The sequence below is a fragment of the Myiozetetes cayanensis genome, unplaced genomic scaffold, assembly GCF_022539395.1.
Source record: "Myiozetetes cayanensis isolate MyiCay16 unplaced genomic scaffold, myiCay2020 scf13, whole genome shotgun sequence".
NCBI classification, from domain to species: Eukaryota; Metazoa; Chordata; class Aves; order Passeriformes; family Tyrannidae; genus Myiozetetes; species Myiozetetes cayanensis.
In genome coordinates, this window is record NW_026086937.1 from 13801858 (window position 1) to 13817415 (window position 15558).

At 38.3% G+C, this 15558-nt stretch overlaps 1 protein-coding gene across 13 annotated transcripts in view; it reads left to right on the forward strand.

The window, feature by feature from the left end:
- LRCH3 (leucine rich repeats and calponin homology domain containing 3) overlaps window positions 1–15558 on the forward strand; it is a 63065-nt gene that overhangs the window by 35886 nt on the left and 11621 nt on the right. For 2 of the 13 annotated variants that reach the window (XM_050307849.1, XM_050307851.1), the window contains exons 9-20: window positions 656–804; window positions 2186–2262; window positions 5000–5095; window positions 5525–5576; window positions 5720–5860; window positions 6858–6905; window positions 7989–8042; window positions 10820–10900; window positions 12249–12320; window positions 13161–13209; window positions 13710–13823; window positions 14436–14554. In XM_050307849.1, the coding sequence (XP_050163806.1) occupies window positions 656–804; window positions 2186–2262; window positions 5000–5095; window positions 5525–5576; window positions 5720–5860; window positions 6858–6905; window positions 7989–8042; window positions 10820–10900; window positions 12249–12320; window positions 13161–13209; window positions 13710–13823; window positions 14436–14554 (1052 nt within the window). Of the gene's footprint in view, window positions 1–655; window positions 805–2185; window positions 2263–4999; window positions 5096–5524; window positions 5577–5719; window positions 5861–6857; window positions 6906–7988; window positions 8043–10819; window positions 10901–12248; window positions 12427–13160; window positions 13210–13709; window positions 13824–14435; window positions 14555–15558 lie in introns of those variants that run through there. The other 11 variants (XM_050307853.1, XM_050307852.1, XR_007627876.1 and 8 more) reach the window with 11 other exon arrangements.

A 15558-nucleotide genomic window follows, 5' to 3' on the forward strand; every position in this document is an offset into this window, starting at 1 on the left:
TTCTTGCTCTCGTTTCAGTGGTTCCAGATGTCTTTTTTAACTCCTCTTTTTAAAATAAAATTGCAGGTGCCTTTACACAGTTTTAAAGGTGTTGTGTTGTTTTCTGTAGTGTTTTTCATTATTTCCACATACGCTTCTTATCTGAATGCAAATGCAATGAATGTAAGTTACACACGCTGCTCTCCATTTTGTTGTTGTAGTAGTAAAACCAATAGAAAAATCTGTTATATCCATTCTAATTTTTCTGACAGATATTAATTAGAACCAAGAGAAATTATTCAAAAATTTACACAGATCATTATACAGTCTTGGTGTTAGCTGACAAGTTTTGATATATAATATTTGGTACTGAAAAAAAATCACAGTGTTTACTTTACTTTTTCAGTCACTGCAAAAGTATATGGAGCCAGCAGTATAAAACTGCATGTTTGATAGATATTCATCATTGCTTTTTAAAAAGCATACATTTTATCATTATTTCAAAATCTGTTTATCAAATTTTTGCCTGGCAAAACCCAAGAGCTTTTAGACTGAGCTTTCCCAGATGGAAGCAAAACAGTAGGGCCTCAGTTCCTGACATTGCTGCTTTGTTGGGTCTTTTCCTCTCCTGTGGGTTATCTAATTATGGGTGTTTTCTTTGTGTTTGTGTGTCAAGTGGAACATGATCTCGATCAGATCGACTATATTGACAGCTGTGCCACAGAAGAGGAGGAGGAAGAGGTGAGGCAGCCCAAGTGCATGGACTCAGACAGCCTCAGCTCGCAGTTCATGGCATATATTGACCAGCGGCGAATCTCTAATGAGGTGGTGCTTTTACTTGAATTAATTAGATTCATACACCCCAGGAAAGCCCTTGTGAAAACTGTTCCCTGTTAAATCATTTGGATGGAACATTTTGGAGAGCGTCCTCAAAAATCAAACCTATAGAAACAGATTTTCGGCCACATAATGTTTCCTTCTGTGTTCTGTCAGTCTTAATTAATACCTATGTACACACTTACACAGTTTGGTGGCTCACTGTACAGACTACATGAATAACTTGTCTGAAAAAATCTTTGTGGCTGATCTGCTTAAACAGTAACTATTGTGCTGTGATTCAGATGTGTCCTTTCAAAGTTTTGTTATCTTTCAAAGAAGAAAGATATTTGCTCTTTGATGAAAGAAAAAAATAAGCATATCTTTATATTTCGTGTAGGAACCTGGTCCCTGTTTTGTCCACTTTATTGTTTATTATGTTTAAAATCAGTCACACAGATAATGAGAGATGCATTCATTATGGAAATCTCATAAATTCAATATCAAATCACAGTAGCTGATGAGACTTGAAGCACAGACTCAGAAGAGCAAAACTCAGAGAAGACAACTATTGGCAGGTCAACCCAAGGACTCTTTGCTGTAGATATGGAAAAGGCATTGGTCAGCATCAAAAAAGCTGTTCCTTGGAGTCTGTCTATTCAAAAAAATTAAACTACCTTTAGCTAAAGCAGTAGTTTCTCTAAAAAGACAGTGCAGAAGACACCGGAAAATACTACTTAGCAAGGCTAACTATACAATATAGCATCATGCATGCAGGCATGAGTGAAAATTGGCAAGTTCAAGTCAAAAAATTTCTCTTTTCCTGCATTAATGGGTGTCAGTAAAAGTTTTTAAGTAACACCAAAGGCTATGTGTTTGTGTTACCAATGGGGGAAATGATTTCATAGCTCAAATTAAACCTAAAGTGTTCTTATTCATCCCATGTTTTGCTTTCTTAGTCCCTCTGGGACCTGTCTTTACAGCATCATAAAAGATCATCAGCTACTGTATCCTGTATTTCTGAGAATCCACTCTGCACTGCTGTGCATTTGTAGAGTTAAAATCTGAAAAATGTATATACATACCAATAATTATTTTCTACCTATATGAACTTCTCTGCAAGATTCTTAATAGTGGAAGTTTTAAAGCTCCTGAAGTTATGAGCAGGCATATTTAATCTTGAAACTAATATTTATTTAAATTGGAGAAAAAAATAAGAGTGAGCTTGCCTAGTTGGAAATTAGCATCCTGGAGTTGTGTTTTGTGCTTCTCTGTCAGGTATTTTAAAGATCAGTAGTTACAGATGTAGCTCTGCAAAGAGATTGTTTGACCTTAATGTACAGTTTTCTGAATAGGTTGCTAACTTAATCTTTTTTGGTTTTTTGCTTAGAGCTCCCCAGTAAAACCCACATCCATCAGAGAATTTCAGAGAACAGAGGATACACGACGGCAATTACATCAAAACAGGTAAGAATTACTGTGCTAAGAGTAATTCTATCCAGAATTTCATGAAGAATGCAGAGCACGTATTTACTGAACATGTTTAGAGAAAGGCCTTGTTTTCTGTTGCCTCACCAGAACTGTGCATGGCACTTTATTGTTAAGTTACTGCTCCAGATTAGGAATTTGAGTTCTAATAATGGCAGTGAGCAAAAGGTGTGGCTGTTCTAGGCCAATGCTCAGCTTTAAATGAGTTGGTTAACAAAATATGCCTAATTAAAGTGTATACTTTTAAACTGATTTAATATCTGCTTCTTGGGATGTATTTTGTGCTTTGATGAAATACTTGACTAAAGATGTATTACATAAAGGACTGAAGGGATAAATGTCCTGCAGATGTAGTGGAAACGTAAGGGTTACTATGGAGTATGGGATGGGCCATGAGGTCACACTCTTGGTTGACTGTTGGTAGCTCTAGTACTGGGGGGGGTCAGTTTAAAATGTGCTTTTCTGTGCCATAATCCTGAGCTTATATCAGGAGAAGAAGGGATAGAATTGGAGTCAGACCTGCAAACAGGTCACTTAGTTTAATGAAGCAGACTTTTTGACTATGCCCACAGTCTTTAATGATGACTTAGCTTATTGGAGGGAATGCTTATCTGTAAAATAAGGGTCAGAGTTGGACAGAATATAAGTGAGGGGTGGTTAGGTTTAAGAAAAGACTTCTGGATGTTTAGTTAAAAGACCAGAAGATAAGCAAATGTGTAGCTTTTTGTTAATGAAAGTGTAATCAAAATTCATAGAATCTTTGATATACCATTTCAGTATTCTGTGGAGTGAAAGTGAATGTGCAAAGACTCCACGGAAAACTACCCCAGCTGTACTTGTTAGGGGAAAAAAAAAGAAAGACAACTGCTAGTCTTATGTATGTCATTACTTACACTGTCAGTAGAAGTTAATTTTTAATGGATTCTAAAATGGTATTGAAAGAGAAAATTAAACCAAGAGTGGTGTATAAATTTTTCCAGAGTTTTGGCAACATTTTAGTAGACATTTTGAAATGTGCAGTGAATGTGTAGATACAGTAGCTGCACTGATATAGGGGAGGGTAAGTCCTTCAGCATATGTCAGCATTCCTTATCCACAAATAAGGTACCTAAAGTAAAACAGCAGTCTGACGTGTTCTCCCCAAATAAAGTGGGTGCTCTTGGTCTGAAAGATGTAATTTTTTTTGCTTGTTTGTTTATTTATTTTTCCTATTTGAACATTTGTGGTCAGTGTGGAAATAATTAGACTTTACAAACACTGGTTTCTATGATACATCTGAAGGAAATGTGGGAAGGCTGGCTAGCCAGGGGAGAGGTGCTGTTTACATGGACAGATGTTAATGATAAAGGAAATTGTAGTTCACTAGGATAATCCAGTGTTTTCAAAATTTAACTGAAGGATAGCAGCAGGTCTTCATGTGGAAGTAATTAATCAATGATCTAAATGAATTTTAGCTTATTCATGTTATGCTGCAGCAGAGTGAAATTTTTGATAATAAAAAACAGGTCCTGTTGTTATTGCCTTCAAAATTCTGTAAAAACAGCCATATGACAATGAGTAATTTTTTATATATCAAGATTGTATTAGGCCAATACTTCATTTGTGGCAACCACAAGCTGTAAACTGCTTCCACAGTAATTCTGTGCAAATGCCTTGGCAGGCAGCCTCTTCGGTTTTTTTCTTCAGCGTGCTGGAGCCATTAAAACTCGAAGTTGGATGTAATGCAGACTTCATCTCAAGAGTGCTTCTATTAGTTGATTCAATTCAATAAATACAGTTTGTGCCTCTGGACAGACAGCGGTGCATTCCTGATGCAACAAAGCTGTGTGTACTCTGCTCTGAATACACTTCTTGGCACTCAGTTGAACCCAGTCCTGTCAGTTCAGAACAGCGCAGTAATGGATTTGTCATGTGCTTCGGTGCTAATTTAAGTAACTGGGAGACCTGTAACATATGGGTCTTCCACATCTCTTAAACTTCTCCCTGCAGAAAAGGTCGTAAGTCCACACACAGCAGCTGGACTGACATGTTTTGGAAATGCATTGTCAAGCGTGTCTCTGTTCCGTAGTTGTCCCAGGAGCAAAGGTCGCAGAGTTTAGGCTGTCAAGAGCATACTCCTTGATTTCCATCAACTCTCTTTCTAGGCAGCAACATGGCAGGGAACATGCTGTGGACTCTGGACCTTGGGAATTGTTTCAGTCCTAACAGCTGCCTTCTAGCAAAGAACTGACTGCAAAATTTCCTTTTATTGTTGATAAGATGCATAAGAGACAGATGGGTTCTTGTTTACCTCGTGACTTTGATGGCCTGTATCGCTGACAGTTAGGAGGTCATCACCTGACCAGTGAAGGGAGCAGATTTGTTCTGAAAATGTCAAAGGATACTGATGTTTAAAAATAATTTTGTTCTTTCCAGAGCAGAATAAGGCCTGCAATAACCAAAATATAGTCTTAAAAGAGAGAATACATCTTTGTGTATTTTGGCATTGTTGTTAACTAAGCAAGTTACATTTATTTAATTACGAACTGCAGTAGTTGTCATCTGACTTGGTATCACAATGTGTTAGTCATACTAAATTTCACCTTTGTGATTATCTGAAGCTAATTGTCTAGGCAATTCTCTTAGAAAAACAGTTGTAATCTAGAGAAGAATTCATCTGACAGTAGTTTATATGCATCAGTGGCCAATCCCCCTTCCACCTGGTGTCTACCTGCAGGGATACAGATGAATTACGAAGACCTGAAACTCTAAATTTGATGCAGGACAAAGAGCATCATCAAGTACTAAGGAGTTATGTGGACAGGACAGAGAGGTAGGGAAAAGAAACACAGTTTCTACTGATTAATTTTGGTATTTTCCCCTTCCCCCCAGATAACCATAATAGCCAGTTGTTCCTCTATATGAGGATCATCTGGAAAGTTCCTGGTTTGGTTACTCTTAGAGAACAGGTATAAAGTGCTGAGTATCTGAGTGTAATAGGCCATATGTTACAATCCCATTGGTACATCTTGGGCTGTAGAAAAATTTTATCACAATTAAGGAGAAGAGATAAAAATGACTTCACAAAATCTGTCATGCACAGTCAGTTACATCACAATCACAACAGTTAAAGAGCTTTGCTTACTAAACAGTTACTCTTCTGATTTGATAAGATACTTGTGTGTAACTGACAATTCATGTATGCAAAATTTTTATATTTAAGATAAAAAGTCTAATTTCTCTCTGTTTTTGCATTTGCCAGACCCCTGCCTGATTCACCTTATTTTCTCTCGCTGTCGAGTCACCACAGTCAGGTAACGCATTGAACTCCACTGTTTAATTCTTTTGGATGAGTTTGATGCAATACCAAACTGATGTTACCCATAAGGCATGGACTGTTACTCTGTAACCCGTCTGCAGCTCTGACTCCCCAGCCTGATGCGCTGTTTCATTCCAGGTGCCTAACACGGACTCTGAGCTGCACCGCAGGCACATCGAGCGCACCCGTCGGGAGGCCCAGCTGGCAGCGCTTCAGTACGAGGAGGAGAGGATGAGAACAAAGCAGATCCAGAGAGAAGCTGTCCTTGACTTTGTTAAGGTGCCTCCTTTTAGTACCTACTTGATACTTTATCTTTTCTGAATCCTGTAATTATAACTGATTGCCAAGGTCGTTAATATTTGTATGTTACACTCCTGGGAGTGCACAGCTCTTTATAAAGAAAATGGACACATTTGGCAGGGAGGAGGAAATCATACACAAAAAAATGTGATGTTACCTGATCTGTTTTGCTATTTTATGATGATAATAAAATGAGTTACTTCCAGGTAACTTGCATGGGTGCAGAGTTATGGTACGTCAGACTCTCTGTGGACACTGAGTCTTCACATTCTCTGTCACTGCAGTCAGGATGAAGTAGTCTGCTGCTTAACATGCTAGTTGACTGAAATTTATTTTACTGTTTACTGCTCTGGGGACCTACCCAAATCTCACCATCACAAATTTAAGAAAAGTTACAGTTAATATTTTGGGCTTAGTGTGGTCTGCAGAGATGCAAAGAATGGTTTACTGCATTTATTTCATGTATAAAGTTAGTTTAGAAAAAGGGTTTTAGCTGCCTGAAACTAGTCTCTTCGTTAGCACCAGCTAGTCTCAGGCCCCTGGCATTATTTTGTAGTAAAGCTGCTTTATTAAAGATTCAGCTCAGTCTTTCAGTTAAAGACTTAGCTGTACAGGATGCATTTTGTTCATTGATGAGCCTCTTGGGATTTGCAGGGTTTTTTTCCTTCGGTTGCCTTTGTTATTCATGAGCACTTAGCAGTTAAATTCCTCCCTTGGGTTATATTTTGGGTTTCTTATGCATCTTTCATATGCATAATTTTTTAAAAAATTTGGGGTTTTGTCTTATGTGGAATAAAGGCTTTTTTTTTTTTTTTTTTACTAACATCAGTGAAGTTTCAGCTGAGTGGAAACTAGCAATTTCCCCAATGCATGTTTTATTTAAAAACTAAGACTTCTGTTTTAAAATGCTTCTGAATTATGCCGTTTTGTTCTGAGCTTTTGTAGTATTATTTTCATTTTTCCTTTTTCTCCATAGCAAAAAGCATCCTTAAGTCCTCAGAAGCAAAGTCCCCTGGATAGTGAGGTAAGAGTCCAGTAGGATTATTACTAGGGATGTCAGAGTTATTTTCCTGACTGTGGAGGATTCTTCAGAACTGGGTTATGGCACAGTTTTTTCGTGCGTTATTAAGCTTTGGGTTGGGTTTTTTTGCTTGTGGGAACAGTCTAGTATTTCCTTCTGTTCATGCAGACTGCCTGTCCAAGTGTGTTGTTTTATTGTTTCTTGTATGTTTTCTATGTTCTCTGCAGAAAATAGATTTCATATTCCGTTTTAACATGATCCTTGCAAGCAGTACAGTTTATTTGCTAACAGGAGTATTCAGACAAGTTACTGTGTTACAGTCATCCTTCACTGATCAGTTTTCTCCCATTTTCCTATTATTAGATCACAAGTTATCCCAGAAATATTAGAATTTTGAGGGCTATCAGAGAAAGAAATAAATATTTTTTCAAGTTTTTTTCTACTCTAGTTTTATAATCAAAACCAGTAAGTCAGTAGGGAACACAAATCAAGGCTCAGTCTTCTAGAATATACAGAGCTGAGCCAATGGCATCTGTTCAGTCTCTGCTTCAGATTTCTGCATAGTAATAGCTCTTCCACTGCTTGCCATCCCCACTTGCATCCAGAGGAAGAGAATTCACTTGGTAGTGTAAATCAGATCAAAACTTTTAATGATATAATGAATATAATAGTTCTTTAGCAGCATTTTCCAATTCACTCTTTTTTATTAGAAAATTACCAAAACATGGGGTAATTGAAATAGTTTTTGCTCCTTTTTCTTCTTAATGTTTTTCTGTTCTTAATTTATTCTTCTAAAGGGTCCTTTGTTCTACCACAGTAAGCATTGTCAATGCACAGTTTTCTGTATTTGCTTGAGACAACACAGAAAGCAGAATAATTGATTTTTTAGTATGAATGCACTGTAATTCATGGGTCACAAGGCTGTATATTCCTACAGGGTTTCATACACTTCAGGGGTTGTTTTAAAAAGCCTCACAGTGTGATAAGCAAGCAGTTCATGTTCCAGAGTTGTCTGTCTGTTCACATACCATGTGTTTCTGACATTGTGTGTGTTTCTGACATTACTCCATCTCTCCCACCTCCCAGTGTCCCTTTCCATCCAGAAGGTCTCAGCATACTGATGATAGTGCCTTGTTAGTGGTAAGACCCTGCACGTCATGGCCTTTTTATGTGGCAGATTCTAGAGCATAGAAGTAACATGTGATTGTCTCAGATTAGACCAACTGATTTAGAGCTAATCTAAATAGCATAAAACATGACCATCTTCACTGAAAAGTAACTTAGCTGTGAATTATAATGTCATGAATATGTTGACACTTTTGCTGTCAGCTATTGGTTAATAATACAGTGATGGTTTTCTGCAAAATAATTAAAGCTTGTCTTTTGCTGAGAGCAGGAGAAAACTACTGATAGTAAAGAACAGTTTCTAAAATGAAAAATTCACCTCTAGTTGTTCTGGTTTGATTTCTTCTCTGTTCAGCTGCTTCCTAATTGATGTACTCTTCAGTGTCAAGTAAGCAATTTTAATGCCTGGAGTACAACCTTCTACTTTAACCTGTCTGTGTCCTGCACGTGGGGGTTACAAATACTTGGCACAGGAAAAAACTGCTCTGCATATGAATGCTACAAATCATGAAATACTCCTCATACCATTTTATTGTTTATTGATGAAAATGTCTTTAAGATCATCTGTTTTCACCACTTACCAAAAATAAAAACATTTATGTACAGAATTCATGTTTTATGCTATTTCTTCCTTTATGGCATCTTAGGAGTGTAGCACAATTAAAGAATATAATGCTGTAATCCATGTCTGCAAAATAAAAAATACACTTGATTTGCCTGCTGTTGCATGACTGCATGCCTAGAATTTATTTTCTTAGTTTATGTGCTTCCATTGTCTGCCTAAATTTTCTTTAGGCAGTGCTCTCAGTTAGAATATCTCTCTCCTGTACGTGTTGGTCAAGATATTTGCTGTGACCCCATTTCTATTTGATTGTGTGATCACATGACTTTTGTTGTAAATTAATAGATAGAATTTTCAGAAACTATTTTTAAACTGGCTTCCATTGCTGTTTTGTTTCCTTTGTGTCTTTAACCAAGTTACATCCTTCCACCTCACAAAAAAAGTGACCAGGCTGGCAGGAAAACATTGAAAGTGATCATTTCTCTTCATTTTTCTTTTAATTCCTTGCTCTTTTCAGCAGTGCTAAACTATAATAGTATATGAAATGCTGGAGTTTCTGAACTGCTGAAGTATGATCTGCAACTCCTTTCTGTAGTGGAAATACACCCTGTGTCTGATCATGACATATGCCAGGGCAGCTGTTTCTGGCAATTACTGTAACTGGAACATTAAGCCCATACTAGCTCATGAATTTGTAGTGTTTTTTGTTTCCACAGATGTATTTTATATGGTAAAAACTTGTTCAACACTAAGGAAATGTTCATCAGTTTGCTTTAAAAAAAAAAAAAAGAAAAGTTTGTCATGAGACTTGAAATTACTTTTACCTTTTTATATTTTATTGCATTTTACTTGACATTTTCCCCAAGGCATTTGAAATTTAGCTAGGTCTAATTTCTGAGGACATAAGGAAAAACTTTTAAAAGTACTAAGTCTAATAGTTAGGTAGAAAGCAAGTGAGCTTTCTTTTATTTTACTACTTCGCTGTTCTGGTATTGTTACTGCTTTAACAGAAACTTTCTTTAAACCAAAATTTAAGTTGTGAATCTCCTTTTTAAAATCTTTAATGTTTTGTTTGGTCGTGTTCTTGTTGTCTTTTATCACTAAAGTTAAAATGTATTCACGTTGCACAGTTTACTCTTACCATTTCCTTCTGTTTATAAACAACTTTAGGACAGTCTAGTTGAAGTCCCGAAATGATTGCCCTTACCTTCTATGAATTTTTAAGAGTGCAGTTTAGTTGTAGTTCCTTCTGCAATAGGTGTGATGAGAAGTGGAGTCTGGCTGTAGTGCTTCACTGCACACCGTGGTGGATTTCTTTGTGTTGACTTGTGATAGCCAGACTAAGTAAAATGTTGTTGAATAAACATCATCACTGGCCTTTCTGAGAAAATAAAAGTTTTATATTAGCCGTGTCCTCTTGCTGTTCTCACAAGGGTGGTCAATTGAGATTACTTGTTGAACTGGTATCAAGGTTTTAGACTTGGCTAATGATTTCAGTCTTCATTACCTCTAAATTTCACTTTTCTTCAAATATTTTCTTGTTTTCTCCTATACTGTCCCTTACAAGGTTAGCATTATGGAAGGGAAAAAAAAAACCCAAAACATCCTCTCTAACTGCTGCTTGATTTCTCTGTTGTGAAGCCCATGAGGTGCTTGATAAGCACCAGGCAGCTGCAGTGACCTCTTGTTTCACAACCTTTGTGTCATTGCTGCCTTGTGCTCCCTTCCTTGCGTTGTGTTTTCTTGTTGTGGTCTCAAACGTGGCCTGAAGCTGTCATGTTACTGTTAGCATGTGGGATCTCAGAAACATTTTAAGTTAAGGCTCTGAGGCACCAGAGTGTTACAAATAATAATGGTATGGGTAAAGTAAGCAGAACTTGAATTATGCTAAATTGTGCCCTGGAGTTTTCTCTCAGACCGTTGGTATCCGTTTGTGTATTCAAATATTTAATAACCTAATTCCCTTAAAATATCCTTATTTGGTTTGTGCAGGGTGCTGGTTGGGCTTTGCTTTGGCACTCCCTGTATCTACAGTTGTTCCTGGCGCAGGGAGATTTCTCTGACTTCAGTGCTAGACCTAAAAACCACGTGCAGCGTGTGCAGAGGGTGGTGTGAGTCTGAGCTGCAGCATCCTGGCTCCTCTAGTATTGTGGCTGCCTTTTCTTACAGTCGTTCTTTGCCTCACTTCTTCCTTTCTTCCCTCTCTTTCTTTCCTTACTGTCCCTGACAGAATGGCTTTGAGCCTCTCTTTGTGTTTGAGATTGACAATAACACCAATACCATTAAAAGGAGGCCAGGGACTCGCAAACAGGTGAAGAGCATGTGGTGTGTTGCTGTTGTGATTGTCCTGCCCTGTGCTGTGCCGTGCCGTGTTCCCCTTCCCTTCGCCCACTGCTGGGTACGTGCATTGTGATGACTTCTTGTTAGTCTGTGTCAAGGTTGCCCTGCTCTTTTCATACAGGAATAAAGGCATACCTCAATGTTACAGCCCACCCAGTTCTGGTTTATTTTACTGTTCTCCTGTCCTAGCTAATGTGTTGTGAAAGTCAAGTGATATTTTGAAACTCTTAAAAAAGACAAACCAAAACAAACCCACAGTTTTGGCTCTGCCCTGCTCTGGAGAAAAAGGCTGTCTTGAGAATCAGCTGTTAAATCTGCACAGGGCCTGAAGATGTTTGTGTGTAAGGTTTACCCTGAGTACAAACCTCTCCTTTTAGTCTTTCTGGCTGTACTGTTGTGAAGTGGCAGAATAGTTGCAAATGTTTTAAATACTAACACAAGTGTGTTTTTCACTACCTGTAGAGTTTCTAGGTGACATTTGATGTTCCTTCCTGTGAAAGAACACTCCACTTTCCTCACTTTGCTATTCAAATGCTGTTTCAGAAAGTACAGTTTCATTCTGGAGCCATTCAGTCCTCAAATGTTTACTGTGTTGAAAACAGAAGACGCAGAATTTGGCCTTTTAGATGGAGTTGTCAGTGACAGAAGGGCACACTGGAGCCCCTGTTCTATAAACAGGAAACGTTGTTTATTTGGTTGGATTTCATATTGGTCATAATTGAAATGTGGCTGTGTTTTATTTATGGCAACACTGTAAATCCTGACACTGATATCTTCCCTGAGAGGTAGATTCCACCCAGGGAATCTCATTTACTTTGTGTGTAATCACAGGGATCAGCATTAGGTGTTTGTGGCAAACACAAAGTATGTATTACTGACCGCATTATATTTTCAGATTTTACAAAGTTGATGGGAAAATAACTGACTAAAAATGCACACCATCCTCAAAACATTAAAAAGAAAGCTATTTATTTTTAATAGAGGCCTAGAATAGGGTAACATTCCCTTTTTTTCTGATGGCATAGGTATTGCTAAAAAAGCTTTTGCCTCATTTACTGTTCTTAATTCTGGTTTTAATGTCACTTTGTTATGTGTAAAAGAAACATTGCACCTCCCAAGCTTATTAGCCAGAAAGTTCAGGAGGGTAGGAAGGCTTTAAATGTAGTTTAGCAAGTATGGATCTGTTGCTTGTTGAGTGTTTCTGAGAATGTGGTCATGGTCACCTCTTCATTTTGAACTTTGCTGCATTCCACCTTTGTGCATGACCTGTCAGCTGCTCTCTAACTCTGCTACTGCCTTCTCTTTCTTTCTGCATTCAGTCACTCTCAGGGCTGAACCAAGAAAGCTGTGCTACTACCCTGCCTAGTGCCTCTACCTTCAGTCCCGTCAAGGTATCTCTTGCTATTATCATTCACCAGTAGAGCCAACAAAAAAATCTCGGATCCACACATCTGTTTTAACAGGTGTTAGTCTGTCAACATCTAATCAAAAGTTCAGGTAGGGTATGAATCCGATTCACCTGATTAAACTGTAGTAGGTATTACCTCATCTTAGCTTTAGGCTGTGTCTACAGGAGGCCTGATCTATAAAAACATGGTAACCAGTCTCTGCTCCGAGGGGTTCTTGGTTGTCTTTGATGTTGCTTTTTCTGTACAAGATCATTTACCCTTGATCAAGTTGAGTTCATCAAAAGTACACTCGTATTCTACTTTACTGTTTCTTTCTCTTCTGTGGAAGCTGCTATACTGAATGCATTTCTCACAAGAAATCATTAGTCTGTGTAAGCACTGGGATAAAACCACAGTGTGTTTCACTGGAGAGGGATGTTCAGTAAATAGCAGTTTTGCCTTAATAAAGGTGTCAAAGAGGTGTGTATCTTTACTGAGACCACTGTAATGCCAGTTTTGCATATTGCTAAATACCTAGGGTTTGGTGTTCCCTTTGCAAAGAATACTTTTTCACTTTGGGTCGGAAGGAAGAGTAAACAGTCAGTGTTGTTTCATCATTGATTTCCTCAGAAAAAAGCAGTTGTGTCATTTCTACAAAGAAAAAAGCTTTGTCTCTGCTGAGATGAGACTTTGGGAACAACATACTGTGTTTTTTCACGTGTCTGGTTATTTTTCTTAAACACATTTAGATGATGGAGCTTTTTTTTAAAACACAGCAAACTAAAATGTAGTCACAGCTTTTCCAGATTGCACCACTTATACTCTTCTGCCTTTTGTTCACAGAGTGATGACAGATCTACCATCTCCCCTGGCTCACCTACCGCTCAGACAGGTAACAGGGAAAGGAAGAAAAATTTCTGGAAAATAAGATCAAAATGCCTGCTTGCTTCTTTGTGCTATGAAGAGAAGGGGCATCTATTTCAGCCTCTGTATGTGGCACTGCTGTGTTTGAGAATTTACCCAGTTATTTGGATCTCCTTAGAAAAACATGAGGGAAGAGACAACAGGGATGAAGCATGTCCTCAGGCAGAGCGCAGGGTTTGGCTGGCTTAGGCCTTCATGCAGGCTTTGGCACACAGATGCATTCAGCAAGAGTCAGAACAGTTGTTGGAATTGGTATTTGGAATGTGCTTTGCATGCAAGTGTCCTTGGAAGTGCCTTTTCCTGCTCTGTGCTTTTATCATGCATGGCTGTAATTTATTTTGTCATTATTACATAAAAATTTTTGGTTTGTTCTTTTTAATTACCACATTGCTGAACCCATTTCCTATTTAAACTCTAACCATTTCCTTCTTCCTCCTTCCTTTCCTGTGCCTTTTCACATTTGTTTAGTCCACCTTTCCCCTCCATATCCTGGCCATGCAGCCCCGCCTTCCTATAGAAACCCTTCCCAGCGACCTGAGAGTTTCCTTTTCCGAACAGCTGTCAGGGATGAAGCCAAGAAAGGTAGGTTATATAGCTCAGAAAACAGCTAGTTTTGCTACATTGTATTGACATCTGCATTACCCGGGGTTTGCAGTGTTTGGTTACTTCAAGTCTTTATCATCAAACTGCTTTTAGAGTGTTCCATTTATAGACAGGTGACATTACATACTTTGTGAACAAACTGATTTATTTAGAGCTGTCAGATATTCCTTTGTCATATCTGTGGAAATACAAGAATTTGTTATTCCTGGTCTGTGCTTACACCTTTGCCACACAAGCCTTCATCAACTGATGAAGGCAGCTTGATTAATTTTGCACTGCACAGTAGCATACACCAGAATTGCAGCTTCTGGAGAAACACTGAACCACTTCAACATACTCCATCTGGCAAAACTTTGTCCTCATTTGTACGTGACTATTACCCAACAGAAAGAACAGAATCTAAACAGAAAGGAAAATGTTAAAGGGCACCTCATTTAGATTAGTAGAGCATTGGTTTGATTAATAATTAAAGGCAAAAAAGATTTGTGGAAAGGAATGTACCGTCCCTGTTCTGCACGTGCGGTGCAGCACCGAATGGCATGGAGCAAAACTGTACTCAGTGATTTTCTTTGCTTCGTGCTTCTCTTTCAGCTGTTGCTTCATCCTCTGCTCGTGCCTTGTCTCCTGCTAATGATTCTGCAGACCCTCAAGTGAGACAAAGCTCCAAACAGCGAGAGGAAGAGCTGGAGCTGATAGAGCAGCTTCGCAAGGTGAGTGCTGCCAGGAGCCAGAGCGTGGACATTGTAGTAATTGTGTGACCCTGCTAAATCTGCCTTTGTCTTCTGCACCAGTTTCACTGACCCAATACGGTGCATAGCTGACCAAAATTAAGTGGCGTGGTATTGTCTGCGTGGTTCTTTCAGATGGGTGCAGTGGTGTTCACTTGGTTGTTTGTGCTAGATAAAGTCAGCTTCAAATTCTGTAAGATAAACTATGCTGACTCCTGCTTCTGAGTGTCCAGTGAACTCTGATTTTAACATGAATTTGTGCTTCCTTTCTTCCTTATCAGCTTTTACACTTGTAAGGAACTCCCTGGAAAATTGCCTCGCTGTCCCCTTTCAATCCCTTTTTTAAAACTCCTCTTTGCTGTAAAGCCCAGAGAAAAGCAGATGGAGAGCAGAGACTGCTGCCAGTCATGCTGACAGCGTGGTTTCCTCATGTGTTCTGGATTTATCTATTAATTCTTGCCTTATCCTTAGTTAAGTGCAGAACATTTGAGGCACAAATGTTTCTTATATTTGTGCTTTTTGTCTGTCCAGGCCCATCACGCTCCTATTCGGTGTCCAGATACAATGCCAATAAACATGACTATTGAGAATGCCACATGGCTTGTTTCTGAAGAGCATGAAGGAATTCCTTGAGGTGCTCCAATTAATTGTTGGAATTTTCCCAATAAATAAGAATTTACTTGTTGAAGCCAGTCTTAAAAGCCGTAAGCACCCCAGATGGACAAAGAGGATTTCTTCTCTTTGTAAATGTTATAGTAAGGACAGTCTTTGTCTAAAAGGAGAAAGTTACCTTAAGTAAAACAAAACTTGGTGCTCTCTGCACACCCTCTCTTCTTTTATCCCAGAATATTCTCTATGTAGTCTCTCTTGTTCTAAATCTTTTTTAGTACTTAAAAATTTAGATACAGTATTACAACTCAGTGAAATTCACACAGCATTATTTTAAATAAGTTTGAAAGCCTGAATTGAATTTTTATTCATTTTCT